Source organism: Rhinolophus ferrumequinum, chromosome 10 (genome assembly GCF_004115265.2).
Source record: "Rhinolophus ferrumequinum isolate MPI-CBG mRhiFer1 chromosome 10, mRhiFer1_v1.p, whole genome shotgun sequence".
NCBI classification, from domain to species: Eukaryota; Metazoa; Chordata; class Mammalia; order Chiroptera; family Rhinolophidae; genus Rhinolophus; species Rhinolophus ferrumequinum.
Window position 1 is genome coordinate 73148301 of NC_046293.1, and position 23437 is coordinate 73171737.

Below are 23437 nucleotides of genomic sequence, written 5' to 3' on the forward strand. Positions count from 1 at the left end.
GTTGACACACATATAAAGGACATTGCTGGCTGTTTCAACAGCAGCCAGAAGGCGTCTCTGATCTGGATTAAAAACAACCAGAATGTAGAGTGCCCCTGTGCCTCTCAAACGTTTTTTATTTCACACTTTTCCATTTCCCTATCCTAATGCCAAATCTCTCTACCGCTGTTAATGGAACTTCAGCATATCGTAGTATTCTTTTTTTTTCCCCAATGAAATTGCTTTATGACCTATATCCCCTGTTTCAGTCCTGAAGAGAACTAACAGTCTTTAGCTTTAGCTTGGGGAAATCACCACAGTGCCTGGTGCTTTTCCTTCCGTTAGAGTCTACGAAATATATCCATTTTCTCTGTCATCTGAGGTTCACATCAAACTCTTTATTTCTGTGGATTTGAATTACTGAAAATACGTCTCCTGAGTTCTTCCCAATTGAACTAATAATTAGGGTCCCACCACATAGTCCCTCACCAGGCAACAGCTCTCCTTATGAAGTAAATCCACAGAAAGACCTCTTTCAAAATCCTCCCACTGCTTTCCTCACCATTCCGAGTTTATTTTCCTTACCTTCTCTCTTCCCTCTGTCCTCTTTCTAATAGAAGATAAATAGACAAATGAGCTTTTCCTTTACTTTCCTCCTCAAGTTTCTTTTCTCTCCCTCTATTCCTTTCCCTGTTTTCCCACTGCCTTGCCTCCCGAACTCCAGCTCTTCAGGGATTTTGTTGTTGTTGTTTCCTGTTTTTTCTCTTTTTACAAGACTCTCATTTGCAATGGACAGACCCCATGACCAAATGACACCAGAGTGGAGAAGCTGCGTTTGGCCTCTCTGAACTCTGTAACCTTGCTTTTTAGTAGCCCTAACCTCCTTACCAGCTTCTGTGTGACTTGCCTAAGTCTATACCATACTCTCTTTACCTCCTTCTTTTTGGGTTTTTCCTCCCTGATTTTGAGCTCCCCTTGGTTCACAGAAGGGTCTCGTGTAATCCTCACATAACGATAAAGCAGGTATTAATTATCTATTTTAATGGTACAGGAAGAACTTGCTTACAATGCCCCCCATGAGCTGGTTAGTGGCAGAACTCAGGTCTGCTGAGCATTCACTCACTCCTCTTTTTACCCAGCCCTCCCTGTGGAGAAAAAGAATCTTCCTGGGGCAAAGACATCTCCTAATTCTGTGACATCTCCATTCCCTCCTAATTCCCTCTTGGTCACCATCATCCCAAACCTAAAAAGAGAAAGGTATTCTCTAGAAAGAACAACACCCCAGCTTCTGAGTTCTCTTTCAAAACCCTATTCCCCCATAGTTTGCTCTCACTTTAGTCAGGATGCTACAGAGTGGCAGAAGGTCAGGCTATAAACTCTTTGCAGTTGTTGGCTTGATGAGGAAAAATTTAACGCTGCTCTATCGGTAAGTGTATGTGGAATTCATTCAAACGTACACCTTGTGCACTAGCGATGACACTTCTCAGGGTTCAAAGTGCCAAACAATGCCTTCCAAGGATTATTTGGCATCGTTTGTCATGAATGCTACAGGATCAATGACCCACCTTCGGACATAATATTTCTTTACAATGTTTCCTTTACATCTGCATAAGTCAAATCTACATTTTTATTTAGAAATATGTGTTACCCATATTTCAAAACTACTTGGTATCCACAAGAAGATAATGCAGTTTCCCATAATCCAAATAACTATTTGGAAGAGGCCCCTTTACCTCAGAGCCTCAAAGTCATATGAGGACAAGGAAACAGAGTATTTCAAATTCTAGGACAGAAAATCAAGGACATGTAGTTCATAGAGGGAGAATGTTAACTGGACAAAGCAACTTCGTAAAGGTTTGTCTTTGAATACGTTCCACAAATTGTTCTCCATTATTTCCCTCCTTCTTCACATGTCCTCATAAAATTGGTCATTTACCAGGATCCTGTTAAAGCCCCTACTAACTAAAAGCAGCACCCCAAGCAATGGGGGTCTATACACACCATCTTCCCCATTTTTGCCCATCTCCACTCAAGATAAATCTTCCATAACCCAAGAAACTCATCAGCTAAAATTTAATACTATGATAGCTCGCCATGTCATCCACTAGGGGGCAAAACGGTATTTCATATTATTTTAAAGGACTCCTAGAGATGGAGAGCTTTAGCGAAGGGAATGAAGGGTGGAATTTCAGGCACCGCGGCATGCTACAGCATGAGGAGTCTTGACAAAGAAATTTCTGGGACTCACTTTCCAGTCCGCATTCTGTTCACATTCCCCTACCCTGCACTCAAAATTCACCTAATATGAAATTAAGTACAACAAATTCCTCTACCTTCTCCATAATGCTCCTTCATAATACATGTTTCTATAATGGCACTTACCATTTTATGTTGACCTTTTGTTTTTCTGCCTGTTCTCCCCAGCACAGAATAAGTTTCTTACTAGCAAGAACAAGTTTTAATCATCCCTGTTCCCAGTACCTTGCACCATGACTGACATTGAAAACACAAAATAAGAGCTTAATAAGCTGAATTAATGAAGTATAAAACTAAGTGTTGCTCATTTTCTATAAACCACACAAAACAAAATGAAATGAATCAGTAACAGTACTTTTGGAAACACCATTTAGAATTCATGCATTTATTTGTATTATTGCCAGGCTAGGTTACAGTAACAAATAGACCCAAACAGGTGAAGATTCAGCCAAAGGGAAACTTATTTCTTGCTCACTCAACAGTACAAGGTGGTACCACATTGGCAGGTAGGGCTCTGCTTTCCTACCGGAACCATTCAGAAATCTGGGTGATTGAACCTCTGCCGTCTTCAGTATGTGGATTGCAAAGTCATTGTCTGCCATAGGAGAGAGAAAAAGATCAGAGGAAGGAGTTTTGGGGAGTGGTGCACATCACTTCTCTCTAGTAGTTTCTGCCAGAGTGGAGCATTCATTCTTTGACTCAATAAAAGTGTACTAATCATCTCCTATGTGCCAGGTACTATGCACATAGAAGAAAAGGTACTATACAAACGTGATCAAATTCATAGAAGTGAGATGCAATCCAATAATCACACAAATCAATACCTGCCTGTATCACATGGCTACAGTTACTGTACATGATTATAACACATGATTGCTATAACCAGTATCTCAAAGGAAGAGTTCAGGGAGCTACTAAAGCATATATAAAAGGGCCTCATTTAGTCTGGTAAGTCAGGTAAATGTTCTCCAAATAAGTGAACTTTGAGGTGAGGCCTGAAAGATGAGTACAATTCACATGACATATTTAATGATATGGAAAAAAAAAAAAAACACTGATATGACTGGAGCACAGAGGGGAAAGTAGCATAAGATGAGGACAAGGAGTAAGCAGGTACCAGACCTTGGAGAATATCATAACTGATAGTAAAGACATGGGTCTTTATCCCAAGACAGACAGAAGATCTACTTGAGGATTGTATTTGTTTTGGAAAAGGTGACTCTGCCCACTGTATTTTAAGAGTAAATTCAAGGACTGGGGAATTGGAGTCATTTGTCCTGCAGTTTCCCACCTTCTTGATTTTGCTGATTATATTCTTATGTCGTAACATGAAATCTCTCTTCATCCCCCATATTTCTGGATTTTGGTAGCCTGATACTAATCAGAATTTCTCAAACTGTATGATCTCAAGACACTTTTACATTCTTTTTTTTCAACTTTTTTAAATTTCAGGTGTACAAAACTAAAACAATGTAATAAATAGACATTTACACCCCTCAAAAAAAAAAGAGTAAATTCAAAGAGATTAAGAGGCTACTGGAATAATTCAGATAACAGATTATTGGCTTAGGGTGGTAAGTAGTCTAATATTGGAATATTAGAAATTTATTTGTTAGGGATGGAAACAAGTAAACCCACTTGAGAAATTACTAATAGATTAAATCATAACACTAATGAAGTCAAAGATCAACGATAATGCCCAGTTTTCTGGTTTGAGTACTAGTTGGAGGCTGGCACCAATCTCTGAAATGCAATGAACCAGTTTTTGAGAAAGATCGTCAATTCTGTTTTTGGCTCTAAAATGTGTATGAAATATTCTAATATGGACATGATGGGCAGTTGGATGTATAAGTCTGGAGCACAGATAAAAGGTCTTAACTGAAGATACAAATTTTGGAATCCCTTCTAGATTGTAATTAAAGCTATAGACTGTGATAATATTAGTTTACGAAGTAAAGAAATGGACTAGGACTAAACCTTGGGAAAGGAGACCAAGAATGAGTGGCCAGAGGCAGATACATCAAGAAAGCATTGTATTAGACAATCCAAGGAAGAGAGGGAAGTCAACAAATTCTGCTGAGAGTTCAGGTAATGAGACCTGAGAAAAACATTTGGCTTACTAAGATGGATGTAGCAAACACTCCTCTAGTACATTTGATGTGCCAGGCACTCTTCTAAATACCTTACTTTGCCTGACATTTTACTTTCCTTATTTGGTTCATTGGGTTTGTATGCTTTATTGTGTCCCAGTGTCTAGAACAGTGCCTGGCACATAGGAGGTGCCCAATAAATATCCTGTTCATAAATATCCCAATAAATATTCACTGTTTTATGAACAAACAGTGAGTTAATGCCCATGCTTCTGTTCAGTGCTCTTCCCGTCACTCTGTCCTGCACGTTCCTCTTACTATTAATAGGCATTTTGATTTTCTATTTTCATCATTCTTATTTTGATCATTTCAGATTATCCACTTTTCTGTTGTTAATTGCTATTTCTAATAGGACTACAAGTGTATAACAATCAAAATAGACATTAAAAATATCATGAAGAAATTCTGAAGCTCTAAATCAAATAGAAGTCCCCCTTTAATTAAATTAGGTGAATTTTACACTTATACAAAATAACTTGGTTTAAGCGTTTAGGGACTTTGCATGTGCATTCCTGTGCCTAGAACATTCTTGCCCTCTTCGTCATGGGGCTCACATTGACTCTTCCTGCTGAACCTTCACATCTCAGCTCAGGTACCGGCTCTTCCAGGACACTTATATGTCACCAACCCCCCCACCCATATACACACTAGTTCTGGTTAAAAGGGGAGAGCTCGAGATTTGTCTCAAAGCTACGTTTGCATGGCAAGCACATTCGTTTTACAAAGAACATGCATCTGGTGTGGCTGAAGAAATTGACAATGACTATCAGGGATATAAATCTCCAACTAATGGCCTCCTTTCGTCAGTCTGATTACTAGACCCGCCAAAGTTTCAACCTTCTCTACTTTGCTCCCATAGCATTTGTGCCACCTATATGGTTCAGTGAACACATTATATTGTGTTTCTTTATCTAAATCTGTCTCTCCTCTATATTCCGAACTTCTTAAAATCATTTTATTCACTAGGTATAGATGGAGCCTAGACTAGAACATGGTAGAGTCCCTGGTGAAACTAAATAAATGTTCAAAGAGAAATGAATGAACAATGGAATGAATACAAAGTGAATGGATTATAGAGCATCCTCACAAAATACTTATTCAAAGACATAACATGCTGTCTCATTCACCTGAACAACTTACTGTACATTTGTGCATTAGGCCAGAGTCAGTCTTTTTTGCTTGGGTACATCCACAGCAACATTTCACACTGTGACCATCTGGACCATTAGATGTAAATACCGATTTGGCAGATACTTCAGGGATATGAGAGTAGTTGCGGGAATAAAACGAATTTCAAAGATACTACCACACAAAGGACATATTTCACACCATTCTGTTATTAAAATTAAAAACCTGACATTGTCCTTCTTATAAATAAAAAACATGTTAGTTTTTTGTGTTTTGTTTTGCTTTGTTTTTCACAAATGGAGAATATGCATAGTCGGGATTTTATTTTGAAAGGTTATTGGATTGCCATTTGTTTATTTGTCACCTCTAAATAGATTCCCAACCTCAGAGAAAAATCCTCTACTCAGAAAATCTATTGCCAATTTAAAACAGAAAAATCCTAAGATTAACATAAATAGAATATGTCCTTTTAAAATGTCACAGCATTAAGTCAATTCAGGTACCTTTTTAAAACTCATTCAAAAGTACAGCATTTCCACCAAGCATGTGAACTTAGCCCCATTTGCAAAGGTCATTAAGTGAACCCCTCTTTTTATATATAAAACAATGCATGGTGTTATAGAAGCCATCATATAAATATTCATTTTAAATCAAACTTTTATTTATCCATTAGATATGACCTCTGTTCTAATACCTATGTGCTTTTCAAAAAGGAATGGTATTGCTGCAGTCGTCTATTAAATCATTAATTCCTGTCTACTCTATTTAGTGGCTGCTTGAAAAAAAAATAATGGACTTATCAAGCAGCTCAGAACAAAGGTGCTTTCTGATTGTCAGCTCCATGTTGTAAAAAAGCAGGTTAATTTCTCCGAATCTCACAGTTGGAGCTTTCTAACACTAACTGGCGGTTTCCACCTAGTTATCAAGGCAATTGGCTAAAATAAATTATACATAAATTTGAAATTCCTAATAGTAATAAGGCCCCTTCATGAGATAATCACACCAGCAAAAGCGCTCATCTGTCGGCTGCAACTCTACAGGGTCTTTAAATTATCTTATAAAATCTACATTTCCAGAAATGTTTTCATTTCTAGTTTTATGATAGAGCTAACGTGGCATTGAAAATGGAATATCCATGTGGGTGGTCAGCTGAAATATTAGTCATTCCAATCTGACAGTAAAAAAAAAACTCAAAACACAAAACTTTGATTTTGAGTCAAAGGAAAGGACCTTGCTTCATTCAGTTTCACACGGAGAAACCTATGTAACTTTATGTAACCTTTGAGTCTTAAAATCTTCATTGACAAAACGGACATAACAGTTATCTACTTCACAGGGCTGTTGTGGAGAAAACTAGACAGAATTATCAAGGAGCAGTACAGATCTGACATGCAGATTTGGGTAACATCTTCCTACGTAAATTTTCCAAGAACTACTTTTGTTTCCCATGGCCATAACCCCACTAAAGGAAAAGGTTTTAAAATTTAGAAAATCTTCGTTTCTAGAACTTTAGAGTGATAGATAAAATGTGTAATACTAAATCTTTATATTATTATCCAATCAACTTTCTTCCAAACTGACATGTGAAAATTATGAAATAAGAGTTTGATGTGAAACTCTCCATATAAAACTTTCAGATCGTTCTGAGGATGAATGGATAAATAAATGTGGTCCATCCACACAATGGAACACTAGTCAGCCTTAAAAAGAAGGAAAATTGTGACACAGGCTATAATGTCAGTCAGCCCTGAGAATTTTATGCTGAGTGAAATAAACCAGACACAAAAGGAAAAAAACAATTAAAAAAACAAAAACAAAAAAACTTTCAGATCATTCTAATCCTTCTATGTATATGACAAAAGATACAGTAAAACTTCCACATGCTAAAACCAGATTCTAGTGCATCACCATCTACTCAAAGGTCCTAAATCAATGAATCGAGGACAAATCTAGCATGTAATGGAAGAAAGTTGTCCCATTCTCAAACTTTTCATTTTAGAAAATTATTAAAGCTGATTTTTAAAGAATTATAGAAAGCATATACTTATACAACACAGAAAATTTAATGAACAAGATAAAGGTTCATATGAATTGGATAGGTTCCTCGCATCTTTCTAGAAAAATTAGTTTTTCCCTATCTGCCTGATGCCATAAAAGACACAAATTCCAGAAAAAAACAGTGACTAGCTTTCAAATGGCTTACAGATCCAGAAGTAATACTATTTTAAAACACTGAAAAGTAACTTCCATTGATTAAAATAAAAAATACATGTTTAATTTAGCATACCAAGTATGATAATTTTATGAGCAAATGAAATTTTACATGTTCAAATTTCTAAATTAGGCAAATGTAGATCTGTAAAGGGTGCTAAAATAAATATTTTTTCATATTTCTCTTTCTCTCATATTTTCTTGCTTTCACACACTCATTCTTCCTCCATCCCATAGCTTTAAAATTACAGGTACTTTACATATTTCTCCTACTTGAGGTATGTTTTTTTCAAACTCTATAATTGCTCTCTTCTAAAGCTAAATATTACGTAAAACCTTAAAATTCCCTATCCATCATAGATTGAATAAAAAGATACTAAAAGATAGGCAAGTTGTGGCATTTCTTTGTTTAAAACAATTGAGATGCCCATAAATTAATTGTGGAATTAAATGATAGGCCATAAAGAGAAGTGTCACTTAAGAGAGAACTGTCATGTCTAAAATGCCTAATTAGAACAGTTACAATATAACCTGGCTCTGCAACAGAGTGAGTTCCCCAGGGAAGGTACTGCGGCGAAAAGACAGAATCCTGCAAAACGAACCCTCCTCTTCATGAGCATTTTTTTTTTTAACAGAAATTGTGTTCATTTACATTTCTCTTATAAGATTCAGATGAATTTGTCTACACTTTGTATTAATTTCTATGATATTGACTCTCATTCTGTATGTTCAAAGACTGTGAAAAGTAATTTATTCCACTAGATTCTCCTGATGTGTAAATTAATTTGTAGGGATGAATAGGCACTTCCGGTGAAGTTAGCGAGTTAGAAGTCACTATTATCTATACTAATGGAAAAGAGTTATGACCTAGATAACTCAAAATGGGACATTACCTAAAATTGCCATTTATTTGCTTTTTCGAATAGTGTGGAAAGTGAATTCAGGCAAGGACCCTATCTTTAAGGAGTTTACAGTCATGTAGGGAAACTAAGACATGTGCACAATAAGACAAAAAAAGAACATCCTTAGTAACATAAGATGGGTGAGATCTATGAGCATTCAAGGAATGAGAGAATTGGGGCTATAAATTCACATGGTGCTGTTTCCAAAAAAGCATTATTTAAGGAAAAAGAGTACCATTTCTCTCTCTCTCTCTCTCTCTCTCTCTCTCTCTCTCTCTCTCTCTCTCTCTCTCACACACACACACACACACACACACACACACACAGAATATATTAGTTCTCACCTATAGATAATCATAGAACAGGTGATTGATTACCTTTTCTTTCTTTAAAGGCGGATATAATGAGTGCCCTAAAAAAGGAATTACATTTCCTTAAATTGTTAAATTACATCTAGGCAGTTATTTCCACAGTGGAGACACTGGCTCATTTAACATACGTGAAGTTATAGATAAGGCCAAACACAGTCATAGTCAGAGTAGAACACGAGAGGACATTAGCCTATGGTCTTCTGTGTGTCATTCCTGTACTAAAAGTCTATGCAGAAGTCTGACACAACCACTACCTTCTTTGGATTCAGAAGTCAACCTGTTTTTGCAGGAGCGGGTGGGAGCAAGAAGCAACAAACCCTCGTTTACCATATGCCCAATGTCCTGTGTCAGAAAGCAGGCTAGAGTCTCCAGCATCTCCCGCCACATCTCTCTCATGCTTATAAATATGAATGCTAAAGCTCTAATACCAGGGTTCTTAATTAGTTATCCCAAAGAGTAAGATACTTAAGGTCGGAGAACCCATCGCAGTCCTTTCTGAAAAAAATAAATAAATAAAAGTTCTATATACCATCATTTTAAACTGACTCATTTGTTCAGAAATGCCTAAGTACAGGACTGGTGAATGTGCTTTGGGCCTAAAACACGGTACCAGTGAAATAACATGAGGGACTTTGGGATGCTTTGTTTTGTATTACTATGTATGGGTTTTCCAAACTGCCACTTAGATTTTTACAAATATTAGGATAAGGAAAAAGAAACTTAGATCTCCCTTGAAATGAATAAAACTGCAAGTGCAAAAATTTGTTTTATTGCCTTTCATGTACTAGAAAGTCAGAATTTGTCATCAATAAATAGAGTTTAGTGGAACACAAATAAAAGTCTTTTTCCCCAAAATCTAAAGTATTAACCATAATCCTATTTGAAATGCAAAGAGACAAAAATGTAGGTAGGGTTGGTTGTACTACAAAAGTGTTAGGCTCCTTTCAAAAGTATTTAATAAAGTTATGAAAATTTTATCTAAGAAAGTCATTTTGGGCTCCTTTCCGGAACTGTTGAATTATGGATATATTTTGACGAATGTTAAAGTAGAAAGGAGCTGTTTATAAACTGAAAAGGGTTACAGTCTTAACACTACCTTGGTAAATGAAAGACCACTAGATAAACAACAACGAAACTAAAAGTTTTCAAATTCTGTCATAATCCTCCTTCTGAGGAATTTACAGTGCATATGTACAAACTATATTCACCTTTACCTGAAAAGTTACTTAAACCTTCATATTGGATTTCACAGCAAGAGAAATTGGGTGATATCTGCTTCTCCCTTCGCTATGTACCTACGGCTGGCAAACTGACGGTTGTCATTCTGGAGGCAAAGAACCTGAAGAAGATGGATGTAGGGGGCTTGTCTGGTAAGTCTGTGATGTTTATTGTTTTCTTTAAATGCTATTTCTTCATGGTTACCAAATGCATAGCACACATGCTGTGACTCCCTAGTGCTTAATTGATCACAGTTCTCTTTCCTACGGAGGCTGGAAGCAATCTCAAAATGTATCCCAACACAGCACCCCAGGAAGCCACTCTCAATTTATTGGAATTGGCACAGAAAATGAAATCTATTTTCCTGCTTCGTAGCCAAGTGATCAATTGTCAGTTCTATAGCATTGAAGGCTGAAACTGTCTGCTTCTCTTCAAAAAGGCAATGCCTATGACCAATTATAATTTTGTTGAGTTCTTTTTTAGTCAAAATTCACCCAGGATACAAAAAATAGTGCTTATCTGAGACTTATTAGGTATTTGATGGCCTAGCATAGTTTTTAACAATACTGTTTTATTAAAGATTTTGCATTTGAAATATATGTGAGCAAATAAAATCTGTTTGAGAGTAAATACCCATGATGATGCATTTATTTTCTACAGCTTATATTGGGGACGGAAAAGATTTGGATCTAAAGTTCTATGCAACCCCACCTTCGTTTAAAAAAAACAAATAAGTACTATACTCTTGTTCAAAAGCAAAGTCAACTCAAGGACTTGTCATTTCCATAGTTGAACATAATTTTTTATTTTCTTCTCTGTGCGATTAAATCAATTATATTTAATTTTCCAGTAAATTATTGCAGTGTGAGACATTTCCTTGATATGTCACAAGGTCATCATAAACAGACTATGGTTGTCATTGTTTGTGGCCATGGCACTAGAACTAACATTACTGGTTATGCAGTGCTTTCTCTAATAAAATATTGCAAACTTCAAAAGGTCACCCTAATGCAGCTTGGTGATTTTATATTCTAAAGCATAACAGCTAAAAGATGCTAAAGCTGAGTTTCTACTTACTGAACCACCAATTTGTCAACAAAATTCTTCTGGTGCCTAAGTTTTTTTCTCTTTATAAGTAAATTGCCTGAGGACGCTGTACTAATTCTTTCAAGTCACTAAGACCTCATTTAATAGCTGACTGCTTCTATTTCTTAATAGCATAAAGAACAAATTTAAAGCAATGAGCACACTTTCGTCTAAAAATGTGAAGAGTACTTAATGTGTCTAAGATGTAGAATATATGCATACATGTATATAAGTGTCTCTACACATATACCTTTCCTAGCTCTGTCCTCTGAAAAGACCTTAAAACAGACTGATCAATTAGTAATGAGCATCCCTAGCACCAGATATGGTTTGAAAATAGAATTTCTCACTAAAAGAACCTGGGGCTTATTAGAGAAATGGGAGATTCCAGGTGTGACACAGGAACTATACAAGACAAGGCCAGAACATCTCATCATACCTGAAAGCAAGGAAGCTACCAAAGACTAGTGGGGTCATGTCAGACTTAGGAGCTACCTTAAAGAGGCTTCCAATGGCCAAGGATGTAATCGTTTAAACTTCATAAATGCAATATATTTAAACACTAGTAAATGCAATGTATTTTAACCTAAAAAAAAACAAAAACATAATAATGTGTATTTTATGTGACTACATGTGGTGAAAAAATTCTGAGAACTGTTTAATCACAAAAACAGTTCACTCCCAGATTTCTACTTAGTATCCTGAGGTATGACTTCAGACACCTTTGACCTTTTCCTTACCTTTGGTTCAATAGCCAGATACTATTACATGTCCCTTTGTACCCAATCACACAGGTTCCATTCCAAACTTCAATGCCAAACATGTCATCATCACCTGTGTCTAGGACTACCTTGGTCTGCCTCCCAGTTTATATTATACCCTTCAGCGCGGCCTCCATTCCTCACTTAAGTCATGATCTTCACCTAGAATTCTCTTCCTTCCAATAATGCCTCGCTAAATCCTATCCATTCTTCAGGCCCAGCTTAAGTCTCACTTCCTCCATCGATGAAACAAATGTGCCCCTACCTTATGTTAGGCATTGTTCTGAAGCTAGGTTTACGTCAGTGAACAAAACAGGCAAAAAACCCTGCCCTCATCCAGCTTACATTTTAATGTGGAAAGTGAATAAATAAGAGAAGCACATAGTATGCCAAGAGGTAAAAAGTGCCACCGAGAAAGCCACGCACAGAAGTAGGACAAAGAATGCTGGGGAGTCATGGTAAATGGGACAGTCAGAGAAAGCCTCATGAGTAGGTAACATTTGGACAACCTTCTGGAAAGGAACCTCGGGGTCTCTGGGGGAGAGAACATTTTAGGAGTAGGGCCTCCATAAAGCCTTTTCTGATCCATCCCACTAGAACAAATCTTTCCCTTTTTTAAAGGCCAGTAGCAGTTTGTATCCTTCAAACATCATCCTTCTCTCTCGCTAGAATGTGCATCTGTATTCCCACGATGCCCTCACTGAGTGGTAGCACTGAGCATAGCTGCTGAATGAACAATGAATTATTTACAAAGGAGCTATGGCCTGAAAAAACAAGTCTTGCATTTCAAATGTGTTTAACCTACTTACCATTAAAATAACTTGAAGCACTTGGATGGTCTGTCTCAAAGTAAGTTGACCTATGTATGTCCTATGAGACCAAAATTATATAATGAGATTATTCCAGGCAATTCAAATGTCGAATTACATTTGCCGGAAATTGGAACCAATGTGGGTTGTTTTGCCAAAGTTTAAATCCCACACTGCCAATACTTGCAATTTAACATTGGACAAGTTATTTAAGCTTTCTAAGCTTTATTGCATTATCTATAAAGTGGAATAAGAGAACCTTGTTTATAAGATTATTGTGAAAAAAATGAATGAAAGCACTGGTTCTGACACACCTAAGTGCTCGCTAAATATTATTGTAATTATTTCCATTAATAACTTTATCAAATCTTGGGTTAAATATGCAAAATGCAAAACAACCAATGGACAGTTTAATCAATTATTTGATTCAATGGGAAAAGAAAGTTCATTTGTTTGTTTGATGGGACTGGCTGTTCAATTCAGGCAAAATAATATCAGTAGACCACGTTTTACACATACCCATCAGTGATTAAGACAAGATATGGAATTAATCAACAAAATTGAAGAAAATAAGAAATGGAAATTTTTTAAAATAATTTTTCTTACTATTCTCCAACAGTGACTGTTTATTTCTTTCCTACTGTGTTAATTCAAAACGCGCTGCACAAAGATTTTATCTCTATCATACATCCATGGAGCAAACCATGCAAATCCCAACCCTCCTTATTTTGCAAATTAAAAACCTCTTTTCTAGAAAAATCTTGGTTTACTCATGTGGTTGTCATGATAGACCTGTGATGAATTTCTGAAGCTAATATTCTCAGAAAATTGAAGCTTAGAGACATTAGATAATGTACCTGAATCATCTTGATCCATGTCTGGCACATAGATACTAAGGGTGCCTCCTCTGCCTGGAGCTGAAACACCAAGATGAGGTCCTCAGGGTTAGTAAGGCTAGAAATGGACGCTTCAAGGATTGTTGGAAATCACCACATCGTTGAAGACTGGAGAAATTTCCACATGTATAAATCCCTATGAACACTTCCAGTCAAACAGCTCCCTGGCACTCCCTGTCTTTTCTTCCCAGAATCATAAATTGACTTTGTTACCTCACTGATGGCTTCTAGAAGATTTCTTGCTTGATCCAGTATGAAACAGAATGCAGTCTCACAAACAGTTCTGTTTCCCTTTCCCTGAAGCTAGCACCTAAGTCCTTTTGAAATGTTTCTAAGTGTTTGTACTGCTAGGAACCATGGCAAATCAACAAGTGTAAAAATTGTGTAGCGCTACTGCCTAAATTGTGAAGAGAACAACAAAAGCGTGTCAAATACCATGTCAAGGAATTCAAATCAGATGCATCTATTCCAGCAGCCTCCTAAACATCAAGAAGCTAGACAGGTGGTGATGAAGCAGGATCAGGTCAGAGATGCCCCCAGAGCTGATTCGAGAAAATGTGGTTAACTGTTCTCCCACATCATTTCTTTCTCCCTTTTACTCTCTGCCCCAAACGCCATCCCCAGTCTTCTTGACCATCACCAGTCCTGTCTTATCTCTGCGGGATTTGTCCTATAAAAAGCAAAAGGTAGGGCTATAGAAGAGGTTCCTCCAAAGCATCCAAGTCTCCAAAAAAAAATAAGGAGGGGCAATGAGATTCAGAAATGGCAGCAACTACTTGAGGAAGATGATGGAGGGATTAAAAAAATGGGGGCTTATGGCAGTAAAGGAGTCAACATCCCTATATGTCAGACTTCCAGTATATTGGATTAGCCACTGAGACCTAAATCAGTAACACTGACCTTGCCCGCCCACCCACCCAAGCCCCTCCCCTCGCACATATTCCCTCCTTTCTATAAGATGCAATTTTAAAAAGTTGTTCATGGGTTTGTCTTCCCTCATTTCTATCATCCTAGAAATATAACTTGGGAAATACAGCCAATTTAAATGTTTGAAGTCATCTAGGAAAAGAACAATTTATTCATCCTTAGGGAACCACTAGATTCCACATAGAAACCATGAATCAGCAGAGACAAATCATTCTTTCAAGCATTATTTATCAAGATGCGATACTCTAGCCAGATGGGAGGGGAGTTGGAGGGATGGGTAAAAAAGGAGAAGGGATTAAAAAGTACAAATTGGTAGTTACAAAAAAGTCATGGGATGCAAAGTATAGCATAAAGAATATAGTCAATATTGTAATAACTGTAGGTGGTATCAGATGGGCACTAGATGCATCGGGGTGATCACTTCATAAGTTATGTAAATGTCTAATCTCTATGTTGTACATGTGAAATGAATATATCAAGTATAATCGAAAAATAAAAATATATTTAAAGAAAAAAAAAAGGATGTAATTCTACCTACATCAGAGTCACCTAGAGTCCATGTTAAAATGTAAGATTTCAGGGACTACCGCAGTCTTAGCTATAACTGAATATCTAGTGGTAGAAACCTAGAAATTACATTTTAAACAACGTTTCATGTTATTCTTATGCATCTTAAGTTTGAAAACTACACTTTATAGAGTGTACAGAGAGTAATCATATTGCAATATATAAACTTATCAAATCACGATGTTTGATACCTTAAATTTACACAATGTTATATGTCAATTATATATTAAAATTAAAAACAAGAAAACTACACTTTAGAGACTTAAATGCTACATCATAATTTTAGCTGAGGTTCAGGTCAGACAAATTCCAAGTTAGAATTCTTTTGGTCAGTGATACAGAATATATCCTTTGCCTTATACAATGGAATTTTCTTTATAAGAAGTTCCATTTCTTTCATCAGCCTAGTATCCTCTTTACTGAAAGATACCTTGCCCACTTGTCTAAATTACTGTCTTTTTTCCTTCAGTCTCTTCCACTAAAAGAAAAGATAAAAGCACTGGATGGTTCCTTTATACATTTGTTACCACCACCCTATCTGTACCTTCCATTAGTGCTGAAAGCATGACAAAGAAAACCACTCCAAATTCAATTGATTTGAGCTAAAAGCCACTAGTCTGGGAGCTGGGCCAATAAATAAAGTAGCAAAAACTTATATGAGCCAATTAGATATGGATATGCAAATGAACTGGCTGTGATATCAGGGTCAAGCAATAATATGCAAATAAACTGGCATCTTATTGAGCTAACAAGACAGGAATATGCATAAGTTGGCTGTGATGTCAGAAGTCTTCATCATGATTTTAGGCTTGAAAGTTAGAATATCAACTTCTGTGACACTTAAAAAGGTTTAATTACAATACTGATAAAATAATCTGAATCCCTAAGATGTGAAGAAATTGATCTAAAAACAAATGACAAATCTTTAAACTGGATCATCCTAGAAACTGAGTGGTTAAGAAGGGTATAGCCAAGCCCAATGCAAGTTGAGACCCAGGCACAGTTACCACAGGATGGATAAAAATGTTTTGTCTGAAGGACTAATACTGGTTTGAAGGAAATGAGAAGAGCAGATATGGAGTGTGGGCTATTTCAGCAATCCAAAGAAACGAGTGATAGGTTACAATGAATTGGTTAGAACAGTTAGCACAAAAACTCCTAAATAAGTCCTTTAGCTGGAAGGTACGTATCCAATCATTCAGCAAACATCATCTGAATACACCCTCTGAGCTGGGCACCATGCCAGTCCTTGGGTATGTAAGGAAAAGTCACAGCGGACACTTGCACAGCGGAGGGTGAGCCAGAACACCATCCTAAATGTTTTACATACATTAACTGATTTAATCCTCATCACAACACTATGAGGTAGATACTATTTTTAATGCTATTTTATCCATGGAACTAAGGACAGACAGGAAACTGACTTTCCCAAGGTCACAGAATTATACGTGCAGAGTTAGGATGTCAACCCAAACAGTCTCTCTTCAGACTCCATGAATAAAACATACGACATCTAAGTCCTCATCCTTTCTCAGCAGGTAAAACCTGGAGAGCAGATGGCTAACTACATGTTACAGTTTGAGAGATGGCCAAAAATTCTGCCTCATTCCAAAATTCCTTTAAATTCCAGTAAAATTCCATCATGGAAGCCATTAATATAAATTGGTTGATTGTTTGATTAGTTTTTGGCTACTTAGAAAAGACGGGATCAATGAGTCCATAAAATCAGATATTAATAGATTATATTAATATTATGTAATAGATTTCCAGGCTGAAAGGACCACCTCAGTTTCTCCCTGTGTACAGACTGGCATGTTATTTTAGTGATCGATTCTTTGCATACTAAAGAGGATGAAACACAAAACAGTATAGTGATATCAGTGATAAAGGTGAAGGGATGTTGCCAGAACATTTTGAAAGAAAGTCCAAGTCTAAGGTATTTGAGTGACTACTAGATGGTAGAGAAAGATTAGAGAAAAAATGCATCTACTACTCAATTTTATCAAGGCCTGACTCTGGAAGACAGTGTGTGATATTGTGGGGGAAGGGGGTGATCAGTAGATGTAATAGTACAAAAGCTTACTACCGCTCTGTGGGGTCAAAATTAACTATTTAAATATTAAAATTGAAGAAGCTGGAACTTCAATTGACAATGTACCAGGAAAATAGAGCTCAACTGGAAAATGTTGACAAGAGAAATCCACAGATGGACAAGTGAAAATAGTGAGCACCAAAGAGGTCTGAGCTAAGGCATTTTTACTCATCAAAATGAAACTCCCAATTTTGAAGGTGACAAATGCTTTCGGCCACTGACATGCCACGTTCAGTGGATAAATGTAAACCATCTTGCTGGGTTGAGTAAGCCAAAATGTGGCAGATGAGCTTCAGTGTGAGCAAGTTTAGAAATAATACATTGAAAGAAAAAAAATTAGACTATAAATAATAGGGTCAATTATAACCCAAGAAAAAGGTCACACAGAAGAATCCAGTGAAGACATTCACAAAGTGTACTATTACAACCAAAGTGGCTTGGTGTTGTCACAGATTTGGTAAATATGTACAAGAGCGGGAAAACGCCCTACCTTTGTCCAAGACTAAAGCTAAAATGTATCCATGTGTGGAGTATATGTAATTATGGTTGCCCACCTCAGGCAAGATATAATGGTATTAGATGACTAACTGCCAAAGGAAAGCGGCTAAAACAGGGATGAAGGGGCTGTGTGAGGACAGGCTAAGATTGGGACTTTGTAGTCTAGAAAAGGAAAGCTGAGTGGAGACATGATTAAAGTCTGAAAATCATGAAAGGTAGAGCTAGAGTAATACCAATCTGTTTATCACATCCCACAATACTAGAATTAAGAAGTGACCTTGATGTTTGAAAGCACATAGATAAAAGGGAGGGCCATTCAGAAAGATCTCAAAGGCACTTTCTACCCAAAAATTCTTTGTCGAATTTTTTTTGCCACTTTCCAAGTTGGGGAGTAAAAGCTGGTTACTCTCGGAAGTGGAACACACATGTATGGGTCTGTTTTGAGCTATAGGCTTAAAAGGGGACATCTCCACACCCTTATTTTGTGCTGTCTTGTAGGGCCGCCATGCCGTTCCATGGAAAACTAGCAGAAACTGACCCCACAGCTGCATCTCGCACAAATCCAACCCAGAAGGGCTACATTCCCATCCCTGAGTTGACCGTTTTATCCTCTGCTCTCCACTCCATATACAAGAAAGGAATAAGGAGAGTCAGATTTTTTTTTTTTTAAGAGATCATTGTGTTGGCACAATTAAGGCCCCAAATTACTCCTGTTTTTTTAAAACTACATTGGGTGGGCTTTTCAAGAGCTATTATCCATATGATGCACATTTGACAAAGATTTTTTCCTAATAAAACTATTAAAAATATATAGCAAATACATATGCCATCTTTTTCTTCCTTTTATGAAGCTATAAGATTCCTGTCACCTACAACAGGTGAAAATGGCAAATACTATTGAGTCTCAAACACTGTAACAATGCTCAAAGGAATAAACATCAAAAATGATCTTTTTAAAAAAATCGTACTTTATTATAGTCACCTCCACCTCCAAAAGGATATTTGGGTTGTAGTTTGTCCCTCATTCCCTTATTCCTAATGTCTGTTAGGTTTAAACGTGTCCCTCTCTTTTCCTCTTCTCCATAGTCTTCCTTCACTGTGGCACCAGGAGCCACTCTGAGAGCAAGCATTGTGTCTACCTATGTTTGCATGCTCAGAAGCCCTGGCACTTGTTAGGGGAACAGACCTCAACGTTCCCTGCCTAAACAACCAGTTAGGAATTTTTAAATTCTGCCAGCTTAGCTGGTTATTTTGTCTTCATCTTCTATCTGATCTGACTTAATTTTTCCTACTGAAATTCTTTGGGCACCATATAGTAATCTTATTACACTAGAAATAGCTAATACAAGACAAATATTTAAAAATGTAAAAATTAAAAAATGTAATTATTGCTTTATTTTAGCTGTCATTTTCAGATATTTCTCCCTTCTTTTATTCCCCCTCATCCCCTTTAGTAGTAACTGTCTCCAGGAAATAATGTAGACATTACTACAGCTATTCCTCACAATCATAAAGATATTTTTCAGCGAAGAAGACAAAAATGGTCCCCTAGTCACATCTTTTGCCCAGCATGAACAGATAAGGTAATGATTCAGCATCTTACTTGCTTTGTAGACTAACTCCTTATAAAAGGAAGTCACGAGATCATAGCAGTTGCCTTCGTGAATTACTAATAACCTAACTGCTATACTTCACTCTCAGTGATCCCTGCAAAACTAGGTGGCTCCCTATAATTTTTTTTCTACAAATAAATGATTAAGGTTTTACTTAGGTAATTAACGTTGTAACTTAGCAATATGAAATAAGCACATTATTTTATATTCTTGGGAACATTAAAACAGCTTTTACCCAAAATGAAAGCAATATGCTTGATTGACTTAAGAAATTCATAGATTCCAAACTACCAATTTCAGCCAATATGATAGTGTAATTAATGGTCCCCCATGAACCAAAAATTGCTAATGCATATTTAGTGATAATATACTTGCATATATATAATACATAATGATAATATACTTGCAGAACTAATATATATATATTTATGTATTAGTTCTGCAAGTGTATGTATATATATGTTATTGCAAGTGTATGTATATATATATATGTTATTAATATGTATATATATATTAGTTCTGCAAGTGTGTGTGTGTGTGTGTGTGTGTGTGTGTGTATATATATCTTTCAGGTTTCACAGTTATCTACTGATCTTACAGCTGGCATTTGTGTATAATATTATGAACTGTCATATCATAATTAAGGGGAAAAATGCTTTTACAATATTTCCCTAGATTTTTAGTTTTAAATTTTTATAAAACCTTAAGAAATAAAGTTAATATAACCTATAACTCCACCACTTATTTTTAATATGTGAGGTAAAAAATTAAGTGCCCAAACTAGTCCCTCTAATCCCTTCCCATTCAGAGACAGTTAATTGTCTCAAGAAATAATTTGAAATTTTATATCCAAATTTTCTTTTCTGCATTATATAAATTATACACACGCAAATACATATGCACTCTACAAAAATGGGATCATATCCAACACCTTATTCTGTAATGTTTGTCACTACAATAAATAGAGATCCTTCCAGGCCAGTACACATGGATATGCTATTCCTATTACACTCATTGCATAGCATCTCTTTGTTTGCATGTATCATAACATATTTAGTAAGTCCCTTATAAATATATAATTTTATGAGGAAAACTATTTAACTGCACCAAAGAACTTCAAACAAGACCTAAATAAATAGAATAATGTGCTCCTGGATAGGAATATAGTAAAGATGTCAGTTCCTCCCAAATTAGTATTAAATGCCATAAAGGAAGTTAAAAGTAACAGACTGGAAGAAGAAGATAAGGCATTAATATCTCTATAATAGAAAGAGCTCCTACTGTCAATAAGAGAAAGCAAAACAATAGGGGGAAGTTTCCATTTTTGTTTAATGTTTCTAAAATTTCCTTGCTGCTACTTCTACTATTGGCTCCTGAGGCTGAAAGGTAAAATTTACACAGTCTGATCATGCTTCTAAGAAAGAATTTTAAAGTAAGATGCAATTACCCTAAGTTCAAAACCTAAAAATGTGTTGCTTTAAAAAGACAACTGCAATTGATTGCAAAGAGGACCAAAAAAAAAAAAAAAAAAAATCAGGTCATTAGCTTGTAGATTTTCATCAGCTATATTTTCAGGAGATTGAATCCATTAAAACACTCAATCCAGCAGCATTGTTTTGATAGCAAATTGGGGATATCTATGACAGTCACTTAGAGCCAGTGTAAAAATATATTCCCTTCCAAAAGCAAAAACCAACATTTTAAAGAGAATTTCTCAATTTCTAGACTTTACAAAACTACTTAAATATTTGAAAGCTGCTTATACTAAAAGTTGCCAATTCGTGTTTTATATAAGAATTTCACTGAAAAACTTTAAAAATAGTTTAGTGGCAGAGATTTTAGAAGAGGCAGTGAATGCTTATGAATTATGTAAGCCTGAACTTTCATTTTAATAACTTCATTAAAATATAAAAACCTTAAAAGCCTTTCAACAGGAATTTAACTTTATGGAAATGCTTTATATGTGCCCTGACCTTGCCAAAAGGCGTGCCTAAGGCATGATTTAGCAGTTATTACAGGGCAAAGCTTAATAATAAATACCTATCTGAAAATGGCAGCATTTGTCCTTGCCTCCTTGGCCTCCAGTGGAGTTGCAACTCAGCCATAAACAGACCCTCTCCTGAGAGACAGCAGGATGCACTGGGAAAGAAACAGTGACTGACATTGGAAAACCTGGATCTGAAGCCTTTAACCTTTCTGATCCTCAGTCTGTTCATCTATCGGGGTGTTAATGACAACACTTGCATTAGTATGTGAAGTACAGCAGGTCCTCAGATACTGTCATTTCCCTTGTAACATTGAGGAGACACTGTAGGAACTTAACTTTTGTTTATATCAATTGGCCTGTAGTTAAATTGGTTGCATTATACTTCGTTTCACTTAAAGTCACAGAACCGATAGGCAATGCGTGGTGAGGACTTACTGTAATGTCAGTGGAAACTCTACGTGAACAGTGCTATATAAACGTTGGTTATTTCTAAGCAAGAGGCAGTTCTTGATTAGCTATTTTTCTCACCATATCGTGGTTCCTAGAAAATATGTTCCTACATGGCTAAATATTGCACGTGTGTGCATGCTTAAAGAATGTACCTCCACTATTTACACAGCGGTCATCAGCTTAGATGAACTTATCCTAGGGGAACATGCTAAGGCTCACGAGCAAATTCTGCTCCCCTCTTCTGTTACTATTTGGCCGCAAGACTCAATATATTTCATAAGACATAAAAACCTTAGTATGTTTCTCAATTACTGTATTTTTACCTCTAAGTTATTTATTTGAATTTTCTAAGATACCACCTTTCCAACCCGTTTTTTTTTTTTTTTTTAATAACATATCCAAGACAAATGCAGCTAGTTAGGCCCATAAATAGGAATAAAGAGGAAGGATAGAGCCTCTGTCATCCTAATTATGAAGTTAGTGCCTGGTTGCTGGACAAATGCTCCCTCTCTCTACAATGAAACACCACAAAATGGAACCTGCTGTTGCTATGTTAATTTGACTAGAAGTGGCCGGGCCTGGTCCCAAGGTAACCACCCCCCACCCCACCTCCACTTGTCTTTTCAAATAATGGTGCCCCAGCTAATGAATACTTAATTGGATGCTGTATAAGTCACCATTCATTGCCCATTGTTGGTGCAGAATTGAGTGGTCAAGATTCCAACTTTCATTTATCTTCACAAATTCTCACATCTTTACAAATAATGCTAACACCAAAACGAGAAGAGAAGTGCCTATATAAACGGTCACATCTTTGCAGCCTTTCAGCCCTCTTCAGCTTGTCTTCCTCTACCTGATTTCCTTTTCTATATCAAACATATTCCCAGGCTGTGCTCAAACTGGCATTTTTTTCTGAAATGAAAAAATTCTGCCTGGATTATGCATCGGTTCTACAGCCTTCACCTTAGATGAATTGCTTTCCTTGCCAAGAGGAAAAGCAGCTCAGTGAAAATACTGAGAAAAATGGTAAGAAATGTGAAAAATTGTTGTGTATTAGTTCTATAGCAGCGATGCTTCCTCTATGCCACTATGATTTGTTACTTAACTAATTGTTAAATTTGCCCATATCAGTAATGTTGAACAGGGCCCGTCTCAAATAACTAGCCAGCCTGACCCAAGGTTAAACCAATTGCTTAGGAAACATTTTCTCTGAAGTTATGAACCTGAAGACTATCTATATTCCACAGCCCAGGGATAAAAGTGTCAGCGTTTCACAGGATGCTAAGGGAGACATAAACATGAAATTAGAAGGTACATTCCAGCCACATCTTCAAATCTAAAATTAAAAAAAAAAAAACGTTCTTCACATATACCGCAAGCAGGGATCCTTTTATTTTTAATAAAGGTATCTTTAGTATTCCTGTAATAGAATTCAACAAAATAAAATTCAAGTATTATGTAAGTTTAGCCCAAAGCTAAAGAGAAAGACATTGTCTTCTTTTTACATAGCCAAATTACATAGATATAAATTTTGGT

General features: G+C 36.4%; 1 protein-coding gene across 2 annotated transcripts in view; it reads left to right on the top strand.

The window, feature by feature from the left end:
- The window catches only part of SYT1 (synaptotagmin 1), a 517982-nt gene that overhangs the window by 417715 nt on the left and 76830 nt on the right, over positions 1-23437 (top strand). For both annotated transcript variants that reach the window (XM_033117597.1, XM_033117598.1), the window contains exon 9: positions 10250-10367. In XM_033117597.1, coding sequence (XP_032973488.1) covers positions 10250-10367 — 118 coding nt within the window. The remainder of the gene's footprint in view (positions 1-10249; positions 10368-23437) is intronic.